This window comes from Neomonachus schauinslandi, chromosome 2 (genome assembly GCF_002201575.2).
Source record: "Neomonachus schauinslandi chromosome 2, ASM220157v2, whole genome shotgun sequence".
NCBI classification, from domain to species: domain Eukaryota; kingdom Metazoa; phylum Chordata; class Mammalia; order Carnivora; family Phocidae; genus Neomonachus; species Neomonachus schauinslandi.
Window position 1 is genome coordinate 43,714,614 of NC_058404.1, and position 21,862 is coordinate 43,736,475.

The 21,862-nt window shown below is 52.3% G+C and overlaps 1 protein-coding gene across 1 annotated transcript in view; it reads left to right on the plus strand.

The window, feature by feature from the left end:
- The window catches only part of BMP1 (bone morphogenetic protein 1), a gene marked incomplete at its 5' end in the record, with an annotated part of 42,591 nt that overhangs the window by 13,768 nt on the left and 6,961 nt on the right, over positions 1-21,862 (plus strand). Inside the window, 8 exons of the mRNA XM_021698765.2 lie at positions 7,767-7,869; positions 10,491-10,607; positions 10,836-10,981; positions 11,080-11,275; positions 14,739-14,864; positions 15,595-15,755; positions 16,135-16,315; positions 20,381-20,506. Coding sequence (XP_021554440.2) covers positions 7,767-7,869; positions 10,491-10,607; positions 10,836-10,981; positions 11,080-11,275; positions 14,739-14,864; positions 15,595-15,755; positions 16,135-16,315; positions 20,381-20,506 — 1,156 coding nt within the window. The remainder of the gene's footprint in view (positions 1-7,766; positions 7,870-10,490; positions 10,608-10,835; positions 10,982-11,079; positions 11,276-14,738; positions 14,865-15,594; positions 15,756-16,134; positions 16,316-20,380; positions 20,507-21,862) is intronic.

The following is a 21,862-nucleotide window of genomic DNA, read 5'->3' on the forward strand; positions in this document are numbered from 1 at the left end:
AAGAAATGGAGCACTGCCTCAAGGAGGGGCTTCTAGCAATCGTTGTAAATGAAGGCTGACTCGCAGAGAGCACTTGCTACATGAGAGGCACTTTTCCAAGCACTTCTCAGGTTCACCCACAGGGTTTTCATGTGGAATCTGGACCTCTCACCCACCCCTGCACTTTCCATGTCCTTCCGTGCATTTTGGTTGTTTCCAGGAGCCAGCTTTAACACTTTATTGCCCTTGATAGGAACATGGCACTTAATGTGCTAGTGCAGTCTCGAGCCCAACTAGATTTTATTCCTGGTCATGTTGTTCGGTCCAACAGCTCTCAAGACCATTCGGAATCCGAGTCCACCATTCAGCACGTGACCGCCTCTTTTACTATGTCCTGAGCTCTTGATAAGCATATCTTCTGGGTCTTTGGAACCTGGTCTTTGACAGAAACATTGAACGTGACATGAATCAAAGCAGATCCAAGATCCCTTTCTGAGCTGACATGGTTCATCTGCAGACTTTGGGCAGAGTTATTCCACTGGCTGAGACACCACTTAATGTCACTACCACGACCTTGTTGACTGGGAAGTGAGCTTCTCAGACCATGCCTTTGTCATCTTGATAAATGCTGAATATGTAGACGGACTGCCTTACCAAATCAAATCTACTGTTCCACCAGTTGGGAAAGCGCCTTTAAAAAAGGAAATGACATTTGTCTGATATGCTTTGTTTCAAGTGAACCTGAACTGGTTCCTCGTAATCAAGTGTCTCCTTTCTAAATGGCGGCAGACTGTTTAATTGGGCATTGACGTTCAACTCAGTGGTTTGTGATTCCCAGAATTCACTCCAAACCCTCCTTCCAACACACACATGCATGCGCGCACACACACCCCTTTTGAAAATTGGCAAAGCTTTTGTTCTGAGTTCTCAAGATTACAGACACTGATCACATCTGTAAGTTATTTGAGTGTCCTCTGATGTCATTTTGGAGCCTAGAGGCAAAAGCCAGTTTAAAGAGGTGCTCACTGACTCTCCTCCAATGTGATTCGGTTTCCATTTCCTTTCCAAACTGTGCTTATTTTATTTTTTGCAATTTCAAGATCATTCTTATTTGTGCTAGACTTCCATTGAGGGATGAGTAATTCCATCACCTCTCGCAGTTAACATTCTGTCATCTTCCCTCAAAAGTGAACCCATCCCCTCTTTGTTCTTTTTTTTTTTTTTTAATTCTGAATTGAACTTAACAATTGCTGTCCTTTTGCTGCCTTGTTCTGACCATGCCCTGGCTTCCTTTATCCTTCTGCCAAAGGTCTCTGCTGCTGCAGCCTTTGGAGATCTCACAGCTGATAACAATAAAAACAACTAACGATTATTGAGTGCATTATCAGCCAGGCATGTGTTAAATTCTTTCTGTGTTATGTCTTGTAATTAATACAGTGACATTCTGGGCTGCTGCTAATGTTATCTCCATTTTGCATATGAGAGAGCAAACTTGGAAAAATTAAGTAACTTGCCCAAGAAACTGGATTATGACACAAAAATCCATGATTGCAATACTGTGTATTCTAAAGCCCTGTCCCATATCAACAGTTGCTAAAGCGCGCTTCCACAGACCGCTGTGCCCACTACTCGCGCAGCACCGGGGGCCAGAAAGAGGCACGAGATAGTCCCGGACCCGAGGAACACGGAGTAGGGTAGAGCGTTGCCGTCTTTCCTATTCAGAAGATTTGCTCCTTCAGCAGGGATCGGTCTCCTTCCCTGTGGTTCTGACCTGGAACGGGCTGGCCCTGGTCTCTAGTAGACACATGGCCGGGCCCCAGGCGCCTCCCTGTGTGCCTTGGGACTGTTCTCTCCACAACTCCCAGGAGACTCCCCACCAGGGAGAGAAGGAGGCTACAGAGAAGAATTCCAGATTCATCAGTGCGTGGTTGCAGAAATAGAAAAAGTTAAACTCACTCACGGTCCTGGATGCAATTGTAGAGTTGTAAGTGAGCCAGAGATGGGCCCCCCGGGGGACAGGAGCCCTTTAAGGGCTCACGGAGGCTGGGGAGCCGGGGAGGATGGCTTTGGGACATTACGGCCGCCATTCTTCGCTGTGCACCCGTTAGGTGCCAGGCGGAGTAGCAGACATCTCGTGCGCACGACCTCGTTATTCCTCCCATCAGTTTTGTGGCGCAGATGCAGTTGTCCCTTCTGTATAGACGAAGGAGTCGGGGCTCAGCGGGCGAGCGTAGCTCTGCCCAAGTTTACACAGGCAGTCGCGGTGGAACCAGCATTGGGTTCCAGGACTGTCCGACTCCAAAGTCTACGCTCTTTCAACAGTCATCCTGGAATAAACCAGCCTGCGTTCGGGCGTGGACTTTGATGTCTCCTCTGTGCTGAGAGGTTGTTTTGCCTCGCTCTCCACTTCTCTGATTATTGCCAGAAGTGCGAGTGATACGTAAATTTTATCTTATACGGTTATGCAAGTCAGGGAGATGTCAGACAAGAAAGAGCCACTTGGGAAGGCTTCTTTTAGGACCCCCAAGTCTCTGCACTGCACGTCATTAGCAGCTGCCCCAAAGAGGACTTAGTGTTTCCCAAGCCACGAACCAGCCCCTGATGAGCAGGAAAGTGGTTTCAGGAGATCATGGTCTATTGTGCAGGGGAGCCAAGAAGATAAGAACTGAAATGTCTTTTGGATTTGTCAGTGTCCACCCTCATTCCCATCCCTGCCTTGTGATAGCCTGCCTGTTCGTCAAGTTCCAACCCAAATCGCGCCTCCTCTGTAATGCCTTCCCTGACCCCCACCCCCGTCCCCCAGCTGGGCAGAGATGAGCCCTCCCTTCTCTGCAAGGCCTGTGCCCGACCCTCCCCTGAGTGCCTGCTTCCCCGTGCTGAGGGGCGTGGGTGGCGGGGGGGTGAGGGGAAGCTGACCCTCATTCTCTGAGCAGCTGTTAGGCCAAATTGAGCGGCAGGCCTGGGGGGGGCCGCATGGAGTGGTGGTTCAGGGTGTGAGTTTAACAGCCAGAGGGCCTGGGTCTGACTCAGGTCTGCCGTGCTGTTTACCGGATGTATGATCTCGGGGAAGTTACTTAACCGCTCTGTGCCTCCGTTTCCCCATTTGTAACGTGGGCCTGGTGGTAATGCCTCCCTCATGGGGCTGATGATACGAGGACTGGACAAGTTAATGTACGTGAAGTGCTTAGAGCAGCGCCTAGCTCGTGGTGGGGGTCCACCAAGGCTAGCTGTTACTATCATTCTGTAGTCTTACTCTATTAACGGAGCGATCCCTGGTCAGCCTCCCTGCGTCCCCCATTCCCCATCTGCCTCCCGCTACTTCCAGATGCTGGTATGAACCGTTTCAGATTTCAAAATCTTAAGCGAATTCAGCTCCAATAGTGAAATTACCTTTTTTGGAGTGGCATACACTGTAGTGTATATATGTAGTATATATGGGTGGCATGTATGTATGTTGTATGTGTGACTCATATACATGTCAGTGTTATAAACCTTACGTGTATTAACTCCCTGAGTCCTTTGAGGTAGGTGCTATTACCATTGTCATCTTACAAATAAGGAAATGGAGGCACAGAGGTGTGAAATGATGAGCCTCAGGTGGTCCAGCAAAGGCAGACGGAAGGCAGGCTGTGGGTCCCCAAGAGTCGACATATTGTCCCAATCTCTCCCTAACTGCAGCCAACAAATGTGAGGGGAACTTCCCATATGCGGGGTGCACTTGGAGACTCCGCACTCTGTGTCTCCTTTAATCCCCCAGCGCCTTAGGATCGCCTCCATGTTTGAGACACAAAGAAATCAAGCCACGGGCCCAGAGTCACCAGCCAGGAAGTGGTAGAGCCGGCCAGGTTTTCTTTGGCAAAGGGCAGTGGCCCTGCCACCAGAGCACAGCTCTCTCCACATGACAGAAGTTGTTACAACGCTTAATTAGACATCTCTGGTCTCAATATAGCCACGGCTGTGCCTCCCTGGAGGATGCCCCTAACCACCAGCACAGGTCTCTTCCTCCTGAGTGAGGTGACCACTGCTTCCTCCTGCCCTGTCGGAGGTCTCGGGTGCGCCGGCTGGGTGTGGTCTCTTCAGAGGATGTGAATTCATCCGCCCGGGACAGAGCCAGAGTTGTTTCCGAGGATGAAGGGAAAGTTGCTACCGTTCTCAGCACAGCTGCTGAGCAAGTTGATGGGCAGCCCCGGGGAGGCCACATGGAATGGTGGTGAAGGGCGTAAGTTGAGGAACCAGAGTGCCCTCCCTGGGCCCTCTGCATTCCTTCTTCCGTCCAGGAACTCCTTAAAAGATAGTTTTGATGTTCGTCAGCTACAAGGATGATGTATCCATGTTGTAAGAATTTTGAAAAATAGAGGCATTCATAAGGTAAAAAGTGAATATTCTCCCCTGGATCCTCCTCCAAATCCCACTCTTCAGAGGTGACTAGGCATGAGTAACACTTGCTATGTCCTTCCAGGCCCTTCCAAGAATGTGTGTGGATATGTGGTCTTAGGTAACTTGCCTTTCACTCAGCAGTTAATTGTGGTCAGGGTTCCATGTCCACAAATCAAGTTCTACCTCAGACATATTCATGGCTGCTTAGCATGTTGTCATCCCCATTTCACTGCTCGGCCATCCCCTGCAGGTCTCCACTGATGGGTGTTTCATTTAAGTTTTTTCTAAGTTTTTAGTATTACCAAAATCACTACAATAAATATCTCAAGACTTAGATCGTTATACACTTGGGCAAGTATATCTGTAAAATAGATTCCTGAAAGCAAAATTCTAATCAAGAAATATTTATGAAGCAACTACTACATGCCATGCACCAAAGATTCCGTAGTGAATTAAACAAAATTCCTATCCTCATAGGGTTTACATTTTGGCGGGGTTGGGGGACAGACAAGCAAATAAAAAGTAAATGCAGTAGGTTAGATGGTGATAAATGTCACAAAGGAAATCAGCGGTAGGAGATAAAGGAGTGAAGTGGGGGTTACTGTTCCATGTGGGAAGGCCTCATTCACATCAGATGAGTTGGAGTAGAAATAGACAGGAAATGAGGGAACACTTTGGGCAGATAGCTGGGAAGAGCTTCTAGGCAGCAAGTGCAAAGGCCTTGAGGCAGGAGCAGGCTTGGTGTGTTTGAGGACCAGCAAGGCCAATGTGGCCAGAGCCAAGTAAGCAAGGAGGAGATTGGTAGGAGATGGGGTCAAAGAGATAGCAGGGGGTTAGACCACAAATGACCCTAGAGGACATGGTGAAGACTTTGGATTTTACTCTGAGTAACAAGCATGAAAGGATTTTGAGCAGTGGGGAGGTAAGATACGATTACATCATGAAAGGTCTGCTGTGGTGAGAGGTAGGATCAAGAGTAGGGACTATTAAACTAATCTTGGGAAAAGATGATGGCAGGGCCAGGACTGAGAATCAAGAAGGGGAGCAGGTGGTTTGAGGAGAGAAGAGGAGGATTTAAAAGTGTGCCTGGCAGCACAAAAGGCCCAGTCGACCTCACATTTCAAGTGAAACAGTCAACGTGCCTGTATTTTCTCTAGCCACAACATTTGACCATCCGGGAAGCACCGAGTAGGTAGAAAGTTGGATTTAACCAGGGATGCAGTTTTCAGGAAGAGGATCGAGAGAGTTGAGGTCCTATGTAAGGAGGTGATGATAAAGATAGACCATGGATTTGCTTTGAAGTGAGATGACTGCCCCAGGCCTTTGCCACTTCCTCTGTGTCCTACTTTGGGCATTTTCTAGAAAGATGAAATACTGGGCGCACTGTCTGTCTCCAGAGCAAGAGCCAGAACAGATTTTCAATGTCAGTTTTTCAAAATATGAGGACTTTTACCTTTTTTTTTTTAAGATTTTATTTATTTATTTGAGAGAGAGAATAAGAGAGAGAGCATGAGAGGGGTGAGGGTCAGAGGGAGAAGCAGACTCCCTGCTGAGCAGGGAGCCCGATGTGGGACTCGATCCAGGGACTCCAGGATCATGACCTGAGCCGAAGGCAGTCGCTTTAACCAACTGAGCCACCCAGGCGCCCATGAGGACTTTTATCTTGATAATAACAATAGCTCTCAATGATGGCTAATAATAATCATCAAGAGTAATATAGTGCACTTTTCAAAACATGGTCTTACTCGATTACATCTCAGAGTACCACAGTTAAGAAACACTTCCCAAAACGCAAACACATTTCACCCCATGTACGAATCAAAAGAAAAGAAGCAGGATGGGCTGTGGGTTCCAAGCTAGGCAAGGAGAGATGTACGTGAAGGTAAAAGGCAGGAAAACCCCTGTTGACGGTCATGGTGAATTGGAAGGGTTGTTGGACTCCGTAGAGAGCAGTGGGCAAGGAGAGATGGGGGCCCGTGGTTGGACAGTGGGGTTCTTGAACCTGAGATTATGTGGGGGGGTGCGCCGTTAGTGGTGATAACAAGGTCTAGGGCATGATGTGCCGGGTGTGGTGGAGAAGAGGTAGAGAGAGGAGGTCATGGCGGAGAGGCCAGGAAACGGGAAGGGTCGTCTGGGTGGATGTGGAAATCACTGAACATTCTGCAGTCCATGTCCATGTCAGGAAGTGACTGCGAGCCAGAGCTCTTCACTGAACTACGGACCGCAGTCGCTGGTGCCGGCTTTGGGGTTGTTTCCATTCTCGCCTCCACTCTGACTGCCTCTAACTCCGCAGGGTGCCGCAGGGGACACGGATCTCCTTATCCTCTTTCCCTCCAGCAGGAAAGCCAGCTAGATCTAACAGGTGGGCCCTCTGGGCCATCGTGTGTCCTCTGTACATACCTCTTAGGTCACAGGGAACTGTTCCCTGGAGTCCCTGCTTGTTGGACTCTAAATACACAAGAGGCTTTGGGGTGCATTCTGGAAACTACTAAAGCAATTTCTCTCCTGGAAAGTGTGCTTCTCTACCTGTTAATATGCCCGCCTGCTGGGGAGAGTTGGACCTTACCGAAGTGTCAATCGTCCTTCCAGTATTACGTGACCAGTTCGTGAGCTCATGCTCAGGAGGCACTTAGGGCAGCGCCTGTAGCCGTGAGCTCCCGTGTCAGGCTGAGGTGCTCTTTCCTCATGTTATGCTCAAGGCCACTGAGGTCAGAGAGTGAGTCCTTGGGTGATTCCCCCAAGGACTCACATCGGGAAATGCAGAGGTGACATTCCAACTCAGGCCTATGTGCGTGGAGTCTGAGTTTTTTCACTAAGTGAGCTTTTCAGGTGTATATATCCTTCTGAATCCTAAGCCCCTGGACAGGGACAGACCTTAAACCCATTCACAGGAAGGATTCGGATCCAGTAGTCCCCTCAGCCACTAGCATGACCCCCTGCCTGGAATCGGCGTTCATAAATATGTGACCACCGGTGCCTCAGCCCTTCTTCTCTGCCTCTCCTCTCTGGATCCTTCATTCTCATTTCAGAGCCCCGCTACCCACATGCTGCCTGGGCCCTTCCTCTCACTGAGACCTCATCCCTCTAAAGGTGCTGGATTTGTGTTACTTAAATCCACTGCGAGGAGAGCAGGGTTTGGCCAGAAGCAATGGCTCCTCACGAAGGGGATCAGTAAAATAAGACATTTTATATAGATTCCATCAGGCCACGTATGTTAGGTGAGAGCCGGGATGTCTGCGAAGAATGCTGGCCGTCATTGGCAGACAGCCGGGGAGAGGAGGGACGTTTCTGTGCCCGGAGCTCATTTTTGGGACCCCTTCACTATTCACAGAGGGGGAGGCAGGCCGCCGCCGTGGGCTGGCGAGGCGTGGGGGGCTGCGTAACCCTCCTCCTCTTCCCATGTCCCCTAGATCATCCTGAACTTCACGTCCATGGATCTGTATCGCAGCCGTCTGTGCTGGTACGACTACGTGGAGGTCCGGGATGGCTTCTGGAGGAAGGCGCCCCTCCGAGGTAATGGCACGAGGCCGCCCCCCACCTCCTCTGCGGCTGAGCCCTTCGGGGTTTTAAACTGAAGTCTGATTGACATACAATATCTTCTTAGTTTCAGGTGGACATCATAGTGATTGGATATTTTTATACATCACTAAATGGTCCCCAGGATAGGAATAGTTACCATCTGTCACCATACGATGTAATTACAATATTATTGATTATATGCTCTGTGCTGTACCTGACATACCCCATGCCTTATTTATTTTATAATTGGAAGCTTGTATCGCTTCTCGGCCTTCTGGCTACGATCAAGTGTGTCGCTAGAACCTTGTACCTCTTAATCCTTTTACACCTATTCTGTCTATCCCCCACCCCCGCCGCCCCCGGCACCCATCAGTTTGTTCTGTGTATCCATGAGTCTGTTCTGTTTGTTCGTTCATTTGTTTTGTTTTTAGACTCCACATATAAATGAAATCATACAGTATTTGTCTTTATTTCATTTAGCACCATACCCCCTAGGGCCATCCGTGTTGTCACAAATGGCAAGATATCATCCTTTTCTGTGCTGAGTAATATTGCACTGTATGGTTATCCCACATCTTAGTTATCTGTTCATCTACTGCGTCCATCTCTTGGCTGTTGTAAATAATGTTGCGATGAGCAGGAGGGTTGCACATAGCTCTCCGAATTGGTGTTTTCATGTTCTTTGGATAAATACCCGGAAGTGGGATTGCTGGATCATAGGGCAGCTCTATTTTTAATTTTGGGGGAAGCTCCATACTGTTTTCCACAGTGGCTGCACAGATTGACATCCCCACCAGCAGTGCACAGGGTTCCCTTAGCACCACGTCCTCAAACCTGTTCTCACTTGTCTTCTTGACACCAGCCAGTGTGACCGCTGTGAGGTAACATCTCATGGTAGTTTTGATTTGCATTTCCCTGATGATGAGTGATGTTGAGCCTCTTTTCATGTGCCCATTGGCCATCTCTACAGCTTCTTTGGAGAAAAGTCTATTCAGGTCCTCTGCCCATTTTTTATTGGGTTGTTTGGTTTTTGGATACTAACTTGTGTAAATTCTTTATATATTTTGGATATTAATCCCTTATCTAATATATGATTTACAAATATCTTCTCCCATTCAGTAAATTGCTTTTTTGTTTTGTTGACAGTTTCCCTCACCTGACAGAATTGCACAGGCTAATTCCTTCTTAGAACTACTTAGATCACAGTCTCTTCATCCTCCCCGGAAACCCAAAGCCTGGCCAAGGGTGATCTGGCCACCCTGGTGTGGGAGCCAAGAGTCCCGGTAGAATTAGTGCCTTCTAGCTCCATCTCCAGTCCCTTCCCCGATCTGGACCTCAGGGTCCTCGGTCCGGTCTTCTGGGCCTCCGACAGAGGTGATGCTCAGTGTGTGGGTCGTGGGGGTCATACAAGTGACAGAGGGAGACAGACAGGCACAACTCCACAGCTCCAGGCTCTCTTCCTCATCTGGGCACTTTCAGAGGCTCCATTTTCTCCCTCTGCAAGATCTGGCTTAAGGGTAGCCTGGCACACCACAGAGGGCTCCCTACCTGGCACAGTGGCCCCAACTTGTTTGCACAGGAGACTTTGTCCCTTGGTGGTGAGGGGAGTGGTGAGTAAGTGGGGGGTGAGTGGTCAGAAGCACGGGACAGAAGGTGCTTTAATGGCATAGAGTTAGGGCCAAGAGAGGCTTTTGCTTCAAGCCTGAGGAACTGTATGCATTCTCCTCCTCCAATCTGGACATACTCCTAGGAAGCCCAGGACCGCCCATTAACATTAGAACCTTTGTTCCACGTCCTGGGCCTGAAGCAGGCTGACCAATCGTTGCTAACCATCTCTTCTGATATTTGAATATTTCTTATTAGTCACCCAAAGCAGCTGTCTTTACAACACTTCCTCCTGAAGACGTGGTAGCGTGTCCAAGATTCCACTTTCTTTTTCATAACTTACATTCCTAGGTCAGCACCCTCTGTCCCTTGCCGAAGGTTGGGAAATACCCAATCTTCTTTGGAACACACAAGTCATCCCTCATTGATTCTTGACTACAAAGGATTCCACAAATGGCCAGCCTCATCTGCTGACACGGATCCTTGTCAGGGTTTATTTCAAAGGGGACATTTTCTGACCCAGTCCCTAGATTCTAGGATTTACTTGGGGTCCTCTGGCATCTCTTGCATTTGGTCAAATGAAAACATTTTGTAATGTACAAAGAAAGGCTGTGTTCATTCTTGGTGATTACTTGTTTGCGTGGAGATCAAATAAGAAAAGTAATGATAAAAAAAAAAGTAATGACGGCAATATGCTCCTTTAAGAAAAAGTAAATAAAACATAGATACAGCTGGTTATTGTGAGGAGCCCCCTTTCCTCCCCGAACTCATATTCCATCCCTCAAGTGCACAGAACCCTCTAGAAGTCTGGTACGCTCTGGCTCTTCAGGGCCCTGCTAGGTCTTGGACCAGACTCAGGCCACCTGCAGGGTCTTGGGATTTTGTGCCAAGTGCAGAGCAGGGCCAGAGCCCCTGAGGCCCCTGGAGCAGCAGGGCAGGCTTCCTGGTGCAGGGAGGGGAGAGCGCCCTGCTTCAGGCCTCACTGCCCTCTGTGCACACTGTCTGCACAGGCCGCTTCTGTGGGGGCAAAATACCCGAGCCTATTGTCTCCACCGACAGCCGCCTCTGGGTGGAGTTCCGCAGCAGCAGCAACTGGGTCGGAAAGGGCTTCTTTGCCGTCTATGAAGGTACTGTGGAAGCGTGACAGGGAGGAGTCAGCTATGGGGTCCCCGGGCATCCCAGAACCGCCTGCTTCTGGCACCGCAGGGGCGAGGTTGAGGGCCCATGAGGGAGGATGCAGAGATCCCGGTGGGATTGGCCAGGCCCGGGGGCGCTAAGAAGCTGGGGGACGTGGGAAGGTCTGGAGGAGGGGGAGAGAGGGGCTCTCTCACTGACCTCACGCTGTGTCCCCAAAGCCATCTGTGGGGGAGATGTGAAGAAGGACAATGGCCACATCCAGTCGCCCAATTACCCTGACGATTACCGGCCCAGCAAAGTCTGCATCTGGCGGATCCAGGTGTCTGAAGGCTTCCACGTGGGCCTCACCTTCCAGTCCTTCGAGGTAGGTCAGAGACCCTTCGGTCCCACCTCTTCGTGGGCTTCCGGTGTTGGGCCCTGGCAACCAGCGCTCCTCCAGCTGACCGAGCCCCCGACCCTCAGATCGAGCGCCACGACAGCTGTGCCTACGACTACCTGGAGGTGCGTGACGGGCACAGTGAGAGCAGCACCCTCATCGGACGCTACTGTGGCTACGAGAAGCCTGATGACATCAAGAGCACATCCAGCCGCCTCTGGCTCAAATTTGTCTCTGACGGATCCATTAACAAAGCCGGCTTTGCTGTCAACTTCTTCAAAGGTGCTCCTTCCCGCCCCCCACCCAGCCCACCCCCATGGCTAATCCATCCCCTTCATTCCTTTTTCTGGCTTTTAAAATTGCATTGTATTGTGGTCAGAACACTTAGCTTGAGATCCGTCCTCCGAAAGCATGTTAAGTGTACTCGACAGTAGGGCCGACTGTAAGCACAGTGCTCATGCAGCACATCTCTAGGGCGTGCTCATCTTGCTCGACCGACACTTCATGCCTGTTGATCATTTCCCATTTGATACCATTTCCCCCTCCCCTAACCCCTGGCAACATCATTCCACTCTGTTTCTTTGAACTTGACTTTATATATTTATTGGATTTGACTATTTTAGATAGCTCATGTAAGTGGAATCCCGCAGGACTTGTCTTGTCTGTAACTGGCTTATTTTACTTAACGCAGCGTCCTTAAGGGGCACCCGGGTGGCTCAGTTGGATAAGCGTCTCAGGTCATGATTTCAGGGTCCTGGGATCGAGCCCCGTGTTGGGCTCCGCGCTCAGAAGGGAGTCTGCTTGAGATTCTCTCTCTCCCTCTCCTTCTGCCCATCCCCCCGCTCATGCTCTCTCTCTCTCTCTCTCTCCCCCCCCCCCAAAAAAAAAAAATTTTAAAAAAAAAAAAAAAAAAACATAATGCCCTTAAGATTCATCCATACTGCATATGGCAGGATTTCCTTCTTTTTTAAGGCTGAATAGTATTCCACTGTGTGTACGGAACACATTTTTTAAATTGAAGGATAATTGACATACAATATCCTATTAGTTTTAAGAATACAGCATAGTGATTCGACTGCATTCCCTACGCTGTACATTGCATCCCCCTGTCTTATTTATTTTATAACTGGAAAATTGTACATCTTTACCGCCTTTACCTCTCTTGTTCATCTCTCCAGCCCCTCCCCATCAGTTTGTTCTCCGTATCTATGAGTCTGTCTCTGTTTTGTTTCGTTTGTTCATTTGTTTTGTTTTTAGATTCCACATATAAGTGAAAGCATGTGGCATTTGTCTTTCTCTGTCTAGCTTATTTCACTTAGTGTGAATTCACTTAGTTCATGGTGTCACCAATGGCAAGATTTCATTCTTTTCTGTGGCTGAGTAATATTCCACTGTATGGCTCTCCCACATCTTCTTTATCCATTTATCTGTCAGTGGACACTTCAGATGCTTCCATATCTTGGCTGTTATAAATAACGACGCAATGAACATGGGGGTGCGTATATCTCTTCAAATTGGCGTTTCATTTTCTTTGGATAAATACCCAAAAGTGGAATTGCTGGATCATATGGTAATTCTATTTTTAACTCCTGAGGAATCTCCATACTGTTTTCCACAGTGGCTGCACCAATTTGCATTCCCACCCACAGTGCAGAAGGGTTCCCATTTCTCCACTCCTCTGCCAACACTTGTTATTCTTATCTTTCTGATACTATCCATTCTGACAGGCGTGAGGTAATATAGCTCAATGTGGTCTTGATTTGCATTTTTCCTGACGATGAGTGATGTTGGTCTGTTGGCCATCTGGATGTCTTCTTTGGAGACATGTCTATTCAGATCTTCCTACCATTTTTAAATTAATAGTTGTTTTTTTAAATATTGAGTTTTATGAGTTCTTTATGTATTTTGGATGTTAACTACTTATTGCGTATAACATTGGTAAATATCTTCTCCCACTAAGTTGCCTTTTCATTTTATTGATGGTTTCTTTCACTGTGTGAAAGCTTGTTAGTTTGACGTTGTCCCATTTGTTTATTTTGCTTTTGTTGTCCTTGCCTGAAGAGACAGATCCAAAAAAAATATCACTATGACCAATGTTAAAGAGCTTATTGCCTGTGTTTTCTTCTAGGAGTTTTATGGCTTCAGGTCTTATATTTAAGTCTTTAACCCATTTTTAGTTTTTCTGTGTATAGTGTTGATAAGTGGTCCAGTTGCATTCTTTGGCATGCAGCTGTCCAGTCTATTTATTAAAGAGACTGTCGGGGGGGCCCCTGTGTGGCTCAGTCGGTTAAGCGTCTGCCTTCGGCTCAAGTCATGATCCCGGGGTCCTGGGATTGAGCCCCGTATCAGGTTCCCTGCTCAGAGGGGAACCTACTTCTCCCTCTACCTCTGCCTGCCGCTCCCCCTGCTTGTGCTCTCTCTCTCTCTCTTGCTCACTCTCTCAAATGAATAAATAAAATCTTTAACAAAAGAGAGGGACTGTCTTTTCCCCATTGTATATTCTTGCCTCCTTTGTCATAGGATAATTGACCATGTAATCACGGGGTTTTTCCTGGACTCTGTTTTCTCTTCCATTGATCTATTTTTCTATTTTTGTGCCAGTACCATACTGTTTTGATTTATTTGTTTTTGATTATAGCTTTGTAGTGCAGTTTGGAATGTGGGAGCGTGCCACCTCGAGCTTTGCTCTTCCTCAGGATTGCTTTGGCTGTTCAGAATCTTTTGTGGTTCTGAACGGGTTTCAGGATCACGTGTTATAGCTCTGTGAAAAATGGTATTTTGAACAGGATTGCATCAGATCTGTAGATTGCTTTGGGAGTATGGACATTGTAACAGTATTAATTCTTCCCATCCTGTACCACATTTTCTTTGTCCTCATCTGTTGGTGGACATTTAGGCTGTTTCTACATTTTGGCTATTGTGATGTTGCTGCGGTGACTTCACACGTTGTTTATTCAGCAATTCGACACAGAGGCTCTAGGAGGGATGCAGAGACCCTGGTGCCCTCCCTTGAACTGGTGGCCTAACTGGGGAGAAAAGGTCAATTCCATTGAAAAACTGCATATCTCATTGACTAAATGACAAACTTATATAAAAGTAGTTTGCACATGGTAGGTCCTCAACTCTGAATTGAAATAGTAATTCAAGTGTTGCCTTAAAGTCCAGAAGTCTGTATAGAAGAAAGGCCAATGAGGCACAGAGGCAGAAAGTGCTGTGGAAGCTTGGGGAGGAAGCCAGACAGTGTGGGTTGTTGTTTTTTTTAACTGGTGTCACGGTGGGCAGGTCATCTTCTGAATCTCATTTCCTCATCTGTAAAATGGGGATAGTAACAGTCCCTCCATCACAGGTCATGTCAGAATTAAAGGAGAAAGGAGGAAATAGTACTTAGCCAGGGAATGGCATACAAGAGGAACCAGTCCATGGTGGCGGCCACCAGCCCAGCCACTGTGGTCAGAGGAAGGTTCTGTGGGGGTCCGCCTGTCCCCTCTTTCAGGTCGTAACCTGTCCCTTTGGGGCTCTCAGGAGTAGGGTCCCCTGGGGACTGAGTGGGGGCTGGGTGGGGCAGGGAGGCCCACAGCCTCAGAGCTCTGAGTGGTCCACAGCCGACTGCCGGTCCCCGCACTGGGGCTGGAGGTGGTCACAGGAAGCCTGAGGGACTGTGGACCTGACTCGCGAGCAGAGGGCGGGAGGAGAGACCCAGGCCCCAGCCTGGCAGTCATTGACCCCCTTTCCTTCCAACTGGCAGAGGTGGATGAGTGCTCGCGGCCCAACCGCGGGGGCTGCGAGCAGCGGTGTCTCAACACGTTGGGCAGCTATAAGTGTAGCTGTGACCCCGGGTACGAGCTAGCTCCGGACAAGCGCCGCTGTGAGGGTGAGTGCCCCCCTCCCCGGGACCCAGGCCCTTAGCCAAGATCTCTCCTGCTCTTGGACACTCCCCTCCCTGGAGGGGCTGGGACTCCCTAGAACGTTCTTCACGACGGGGGGACAAGGAAGACATTCTATCCTGCAGGCCCCCAGAACACACTTACCAAGTGTGACGCACTCTGGGTTGGTTTTGTTTTGTTTTGTTTTTCATCTTTATTCGCTTAAAATGCTGACCTTGACCGACTGATGGATTTCGTCACCCTACAGAAGGGTCATGATCCCCAGTTTGGAAACCACTGTCCTCAGACACACACTCATTTTTTGGCCTCTCCCGATACCCGGCCCAAGGTGAAAGCTGGTGAAAGCACTCCCTGTCAGAGCCTCCAGCTCAGCCTGGTCTTGCCTTCTCTCCCTGCCTTGCCACGCTTCCAGTCCTCCCTGCACACCGGCCCAGCCTTCCCTGAGCCCCTCACCCCCCTCCTCCCTCTCAGCAGATGTCCTGGCGGTTCTGTCGCAGAGAAAGTAGAAGTGTTCACACATACGACTCCTCAGTTCCTCATACTCTGAAGATACCCCCCCCCGCCTGCTTCCCTCCCATTCCTGAGAGACGAGACACAAGCCCCGGGACTGCAGGAAATCCAAGATCCCCATCTCCCCAATGCACCCAGCACCTGTCTCTGGCCCGTACCTAGAGTGGGGGCTCCTGGCAGGTGATGGCACCTCTCTTGTACCCCCAGCTGCCTGTGGTGGCTTCCTCACCAAGCTCAATGGCTCCATCACCAGCCCCGGCTGGCCCAAGGAGTACCCCCCTAACAAAAACTGCATCTGGCAATTGGTGGCCCCCACCCAGTACCGGATCTCCCTGCAATTCGACTTCTTCGAGACCGAGGGCAATGACGTAAGTGCTCATTGGGCTGAGGAGACGCAGGAAGGTCTGAGGCGTGGGAGCCGGCTTCCTTCCCTATAAAAGAAATACCCAAAGAAAGTAGAGGAGGAGAGACTGCTCCCAATTCCAGGAAGCAGGGGAGGGTTGGGGAGGAGGGCTTGAAGGCCAGGGAGCGCGCACGTGGCGATGTGGAGCGAGGCAAGACTTGGGCCTTGTGTGGAGAGCACAAGAAGATCTAATGGGGTTGACGTGGCACCTCTTCGAGTTATTAGAGTCTGTAAAGTGGGTGACTAAAGACAAAAGGACCCACACAACAGGGAGCCTTCCCAGGTAGGGGTGGTCAGGGGAGGCTTCCTGGAGGAGGCAGGCCTGGAGCTGCCCTGCCCTGCAGGTGTGCAAGTATGACTTCGTGGAAGTACGCAGTGGGCTCACAGCCGACTCCAAGCTACATGGCAAGTTCTGCGGCTCCGAGAAGCCCGAGGTCATCACCTCCCAGTACAACAACATGCGCGTGGAGTTCAAGTCCGACAACACAGTCTCCAAGAAGGGCTTCAAGGCCCACTTCTTCTCAGGTAACCCGGACTCCCCAGCTCTGAGCCTGCCTCCCCTCCTCCCTGCCACTGGACCCCTGCACTTTCTAGACCTCCCTGTTGCCAGGCCAGCAGGCTCTGTCCCCTCCTCCCCCCCACTAGCCCTCCACCACCAGGCCAGCCCCTCCATTCCTGAACCCCATTACTCCCGAATCCTCTGGGCTATATGGGAGCCAGCCTGAGGATGGGCAGGACATAGACATGCAGAATCGAAAGGAGAGGGCTTTCCAGGTATCAGGAGCCATTATGCCGAGGTCCCAGAGAGGTCAGGCCCTGGGAACAGGGAGTCCATCATGGCCAGAGAATACGGGGTACATGCAGAGGAGGAGGATGTTTGCCTTGCGCTGTGTGGGCCAGATGATCTGGCAGCGGCCACATCTCCAATCAGACCCTACACATGCCAAACGGGTTCATGCCGGGGCCTTCAGAAAAGATGAGGAGCCTCCCTCTCTTCAACACCAAAGCCTTCCCACTCACCCTCAGCCCACAGGTGGGGGACTCAGATCCAACCAGCATATGTTTATTGAGAGCTGCCCCACATAAGGCTTGGGATCAAGTCCCTCTGATGGCCTCATCTTTGGGTGGCCTGAGAGGTAGCCAGCCCCTCTGAGCTAGGCCTCCAGGGGTCCCAGAGACCTTTCCCCTGTTTTAGTCATCCCTCTGTCCTTCATCCTGGGGCAAGGCTGGTGGTCTTTCAGAGGCAACTGGACCTGGGACATAGTGTGGGGTGGGGACTCCATGAAACTGAGTGGGGGGAGTGGGAGGCAGAGGGAGTGGCTGGAGCGGCTGGTTTTCTGGGGGAGTGGCCCAGGGATCCTGATCCCCAGCAGGCCTGGTGGGCCGGGCATGGGGTGGCAGGAAGGCAGGAAGCCCATGGCCTAGTCCATGCTGCCTTCCTTCTCCCCTCCTTTGCCCAGGATCCTGCATCCTCGAGCCCCCTATGTTGTGGCCCTGCACCCCTGCCTGCCCCACCTGGATGCCATGCACTGCCCCTGTGCCCTGGTCCCTGCTTGGCACTGCCAGCCATCCTGCTCTGCTTACGGTCCCCCCCCAGCCCCTGCCCCCTACTGCTTGCTGAGACCCCTCCCCATGCAACGCGAATCCTTTTCTTCCCTGTGCCCACCTGGAAATCCTACAGGGTGCTCACCAGAGGGCTGAGGGGATGTAACACCTACGCGGGGGTGGGCTCGGTCCTGGGGAAACCATTACCTGCTTACTCTTGTCTCTTCCTGCCCTTCTGTTGCTCCAGTCTTGGAGGGGGGAGGGGGACCAACACCACATCTGTCAGGCCTAGAGCCCAGGGCTCTCCACCCCCGGGTACTGCCCTGCCCTGGCATGACACTGGGCCAACCACCCCTCAGCCCCGCACAGACACACACACACCTGCACACGCACACACATGCGATGCCCTGTGGCACAAGAAACCTGCAGAGGACCCTCACCGGTGGGCATCAAGGTTGAGCCCTCAGGGCATGGGGCATCTGACTCTGGCCCCCCAGGAGGGGGGCTCTTTGGACTTTTGGGACACCCAGCGAGGAGACCCTAAGCCAAGAAGGAGAAGAAAGAGCCTGAAGACCTTCATTCTGACCCCAGCCACCTTCCGGGGCATTTGGCACTGGAGGGTGAGTGCCATCTCCTTGTCCGGGCCCGTGTCCACCCTCCCTGCTCCTGTCCCTCCTGCAGCCTGCTCCCCTGGTTCCGAGGTGAGGCTACCACTCCCGCCCACCCCCACGCCCGAGCCCCGCCCCCCCCCCCCCCCACCCCCCTGCCTCCTGGGACGCTGCAGCAGGCCTTCCTCAGGACTCACCTTTCTGTCACTCGGCCATTCAGCCACCCACTTACCCACGCACTCATTCACGGGCAAGTATTTCTTTTACCCCTCCTATGTGCCAGGCAGTGTACTAGGTGGTTAGGGTACAAGTATGAGGAAGGCGTGGAGATCAAAACATTTCCGGGAAATCTTTGCTCAGTTCTTGAGCTGGGACCCCTGAAACTCCCAGCGTAGTCACAGGCAAGTTCCTGGGCAAACCTCCAAGTCATAGGGTGCCCCTCACCCCCACCTTCCTGCAGGGCCCTCAGCCAGGGTCCCTGGTGAGGTTCTAACTGAGAAGGAGCCCTGGGAGGGACTTGGGGACTCCATCGCTTGGCCCTGAGTACCCACAGGCCCCAAGGGGTCTGGCTCACCTGAGAATGGAGTGGAGAAGCAGGGCTCCAGTCCTCAGCCCCTCTGCTGATGGAGACCAAGAACAGGGCTCCCTTTGTCGAGGACCCCACCTGGCCATTTGATTGGCAGAGGGCATCTTTCTACCTCAAGGTTCCCCTGTGGAATTCTGGGTGTCCATTCAATGTACACACCTTCCCCGAATGCCTGCCTCTGTGCCAGGCACACAGTCCCCAAAGTGAGCACAGACAGACTGGAGAATATGTGGGTGTGACACACGCGTGCCCGGAACCGCATGTTTCTCTGTGTGTCAGTGCACGCGCGTGTGGGTGTGCTCGTGGGGGAGTGCGTGTGTGTGGGTTGACCCAAGCTTGAGCAGCTGCATGTGTGGGCACACTTGAGTCCACCGGGCTGCTGAAGAGCCTGTGGTCTGCGCACGTGTGTGTGTCTTCGAACCCTCGTGTTGGCCCCCGAGCACCTGCAGATGCACCCATGCCTGTGTGTTGGGACCTGTGCTCGCCTCCTCACACAGGTGTGGGAGTGAGGAGTGCGGTGGGTGCTAGTGGTGTGCGGGCACCGAGTAGCATCCCGTGCATGGGTGTACGCGTCCCCGTGGCTCGGTGTCTCTGCTGCCGCGCTGGGACCACAGTACGTTCCTGCGGGGATCCTGTGTCTGTGGGCACGTTGGCGTGAGTGTGCGCAACCAAAGCCGCAGCGGCCGGAGTGAGAGCGCGGAGCTGTCAGCCAGGCCCACCCTTTCCGACGGCTGCCCCCCTCTAGCGGAGATCTGTCTCTCTCCTTCCCCGTGTGCAGGCCTCGTGCCCATCTGCGGCCCCAGCCACTGGGGACCCAAACCACTTGATACTCTTGGATCTGTCCTTCACCAGCTCCACCTCTCACCTCCTCAACAATGGCTCCAAAGCCCTCCAGGCCTTCTTCCTGCCACAGGCTTTCTCCCCATCTGTCCCCTGTCGCTGTGCCTCTTCCCACCTGCTATTCCTCTTTGAGCTGGCTGCCCCGGACATGGCCGCCCCGCATGTGTCTCCCACTGCCTTCCCGCACTGCCCTGTGACTCCGCCTCCGAGGCCCGGGCTGGTGTTCACTGCTCTCCCTCCCTGGCCCCTGCCCTCCACCCCCACCCCTTGGTCCCTTTTCTCCTTCTCTCTCTCGTTTCAGAAAAGAGGCCGGCTCTGCAGCCCCCTCGGGGACGCCCCCACCAGCTCAAATTCCGAGTGCAGAAAAGAAACCGGACCCCCCAGTGAGGCCTGCCAGGCCTCCCGGACCCTTTGTTACTCAGGAACCTCACCTTGGACGGAATGGGATGGGGGCTTCAGTGCCCGCCCACCCCCCACCTCCGCTCTGCCATTCCGGCCTGCCCTCCTTCTGGCCGGACAGAACTGGTGCTCTCCTCTCCCCCTGTCCCCCTCCCGTGGACAGGGGACCTTCCCTGCCCCCACCCCCTCCCATTTTGATGGTGTCTGTGACATTTCCTGTTGCGAAGTAAAAGAGGGACCCCTGCGTCCTGCTCCTTTCTCTTGCAGTCTGCTTGTCCGTGTGTCTGTTTTTCCACTTGTCCATCTGTCCAGTAAGCAGGTAATGGTAGAGGGTGCCCACGTTGGTCAGCTCCAGCCCCCAGCCCTCCGTCCGCCCCACTTCTACTTTCTCTCCCCACAGCTGGGCCGCTCGGCTGGCTCCGCTGGAGGCACCACCCAGGACCCCACCACCACCTCCACCTCCACCTCCACCACCACCTCCACCACCACCACCACCATGGCCTGGGCCCCCCGGGGGGAGGAAGCCCAGCTAGCCTCCCGCTGCCCCTGGGGCGACCACCCGGCCCTCAGCCCCACACAGACCCGCGCCCCGCCTTGTTTGCTCCCCTGCAGACAAGGATGAGTGCTCCAAGGATAACGGCGGCTGCCAGCAAGACTGCGTCAACACGTTCGGCAGCTACGAGTGCCAGTGTCGCGGCGGCTTCGTCCTCCACGACAACAAGCACGACTGCAAGGAAGGTGAGCACTACCAGGGTGGGCCACCGGGGCCCCAGGGACTGGAGGCCGGGGCCCAGGAGGCGGGGGAGGGGGGTGCCTCCGCCATCTGGCTGCGTGTAGACTCAAGGACATGAGTGGCCTCTGAGGTCACCTTGTTTGGCCTCCCACCGGGTCCACAGACCCCCCCCCTTCCATCTCTCCTTGTGCCTGTCAGGAGAGGAGGGGCTCACACCTGTCCCCGATCTCCATCTCGAGACTGATCTGGTGGTTAGTTCTTAAAACCCGTGTCCCAGTCCCTCCCCCGCTAACGAGCGTCCTCTGCAGAGGCGAGATGGCACGGTGCTGCCCGGCCCAGCCCTGCCGCTTGGCCAGCTGCACGCCCCCGAGGGCCTCCGTTTGCTCCTGTGGGACAGCCAGGTGGTCACAGGCCCACCTCATCAGGGCATGGGGCTCCCAGCAAGCACAGTCGTGTATGTCAACCGTACGGGTCACACTTCTGACCCCCGGGGACACTCAGAACAGGGTCACTACCTCCCCGACACTCAAACCCTGCAGATATTTGGAAACAGCTCCGATATCATCTGATACGCCTGTGGACATGATACAACACTGGCCTTCCATGTCGTTAATTCTATAGTGTCCGCAGCCTGCTGAGGACACACTGTGCCAGCAGCACGGCATCGACTTGGCTCTGCCACTGAATGTCTGTGTGACTTGGGCCGAGTCACTGCACCACCCTGAGCTTCAGCGTCCTCACCCGTGAGATGATAAACAATGGGACCTACCTTGCCACATGCTAAGTTTCATAGATCTCACTCGAGCACTTAGCACAGTGCCTGGCAAATGCCTCTTCTCACTGTTATTAGGTGGACAACCAAGGGACCAAGAAATTAACTTCTGGCTAAAGTAAACAGAATTGAAGCACTCAACAGTGACCCAACGGACGCTCAAGAGCTTCCAGTCCCATCAGTGCAGGCTCCCAAATATGGAGTTCCTGCCTCACAGGGCCTCCACATCTTTTAGCTGGAGAGGACCTTATTTTGAGGTTGTCCAAAGTGCACGCTCTCTCTCTGTACTGTGTAAAAAAGAGTGCATCAACACCAACAGGGCAGCCGGGTTTGCACTTCTGGGCGGACAGCCTGTACATCGCGCAGAGTCACTTTAGAAGCCTTCAGGTGCCCCACTCACACGCTAGGCGAGTTACGAGTCAGTATTTCCTGAATTCCTGCAGAGGGTGCAGTGCGGTGCAGAGTTCGGCAGGGGGCTCAAGAGGGGGGGTCCCTCTGCCCCCAAGGAAGTTGTAGTCTAGCTGGGGGAGAAGTGGGTGTGCACCCAAAAGTTGGAGGGAAGGCCAGTGTCGAGATGGGGGGTGTGCAC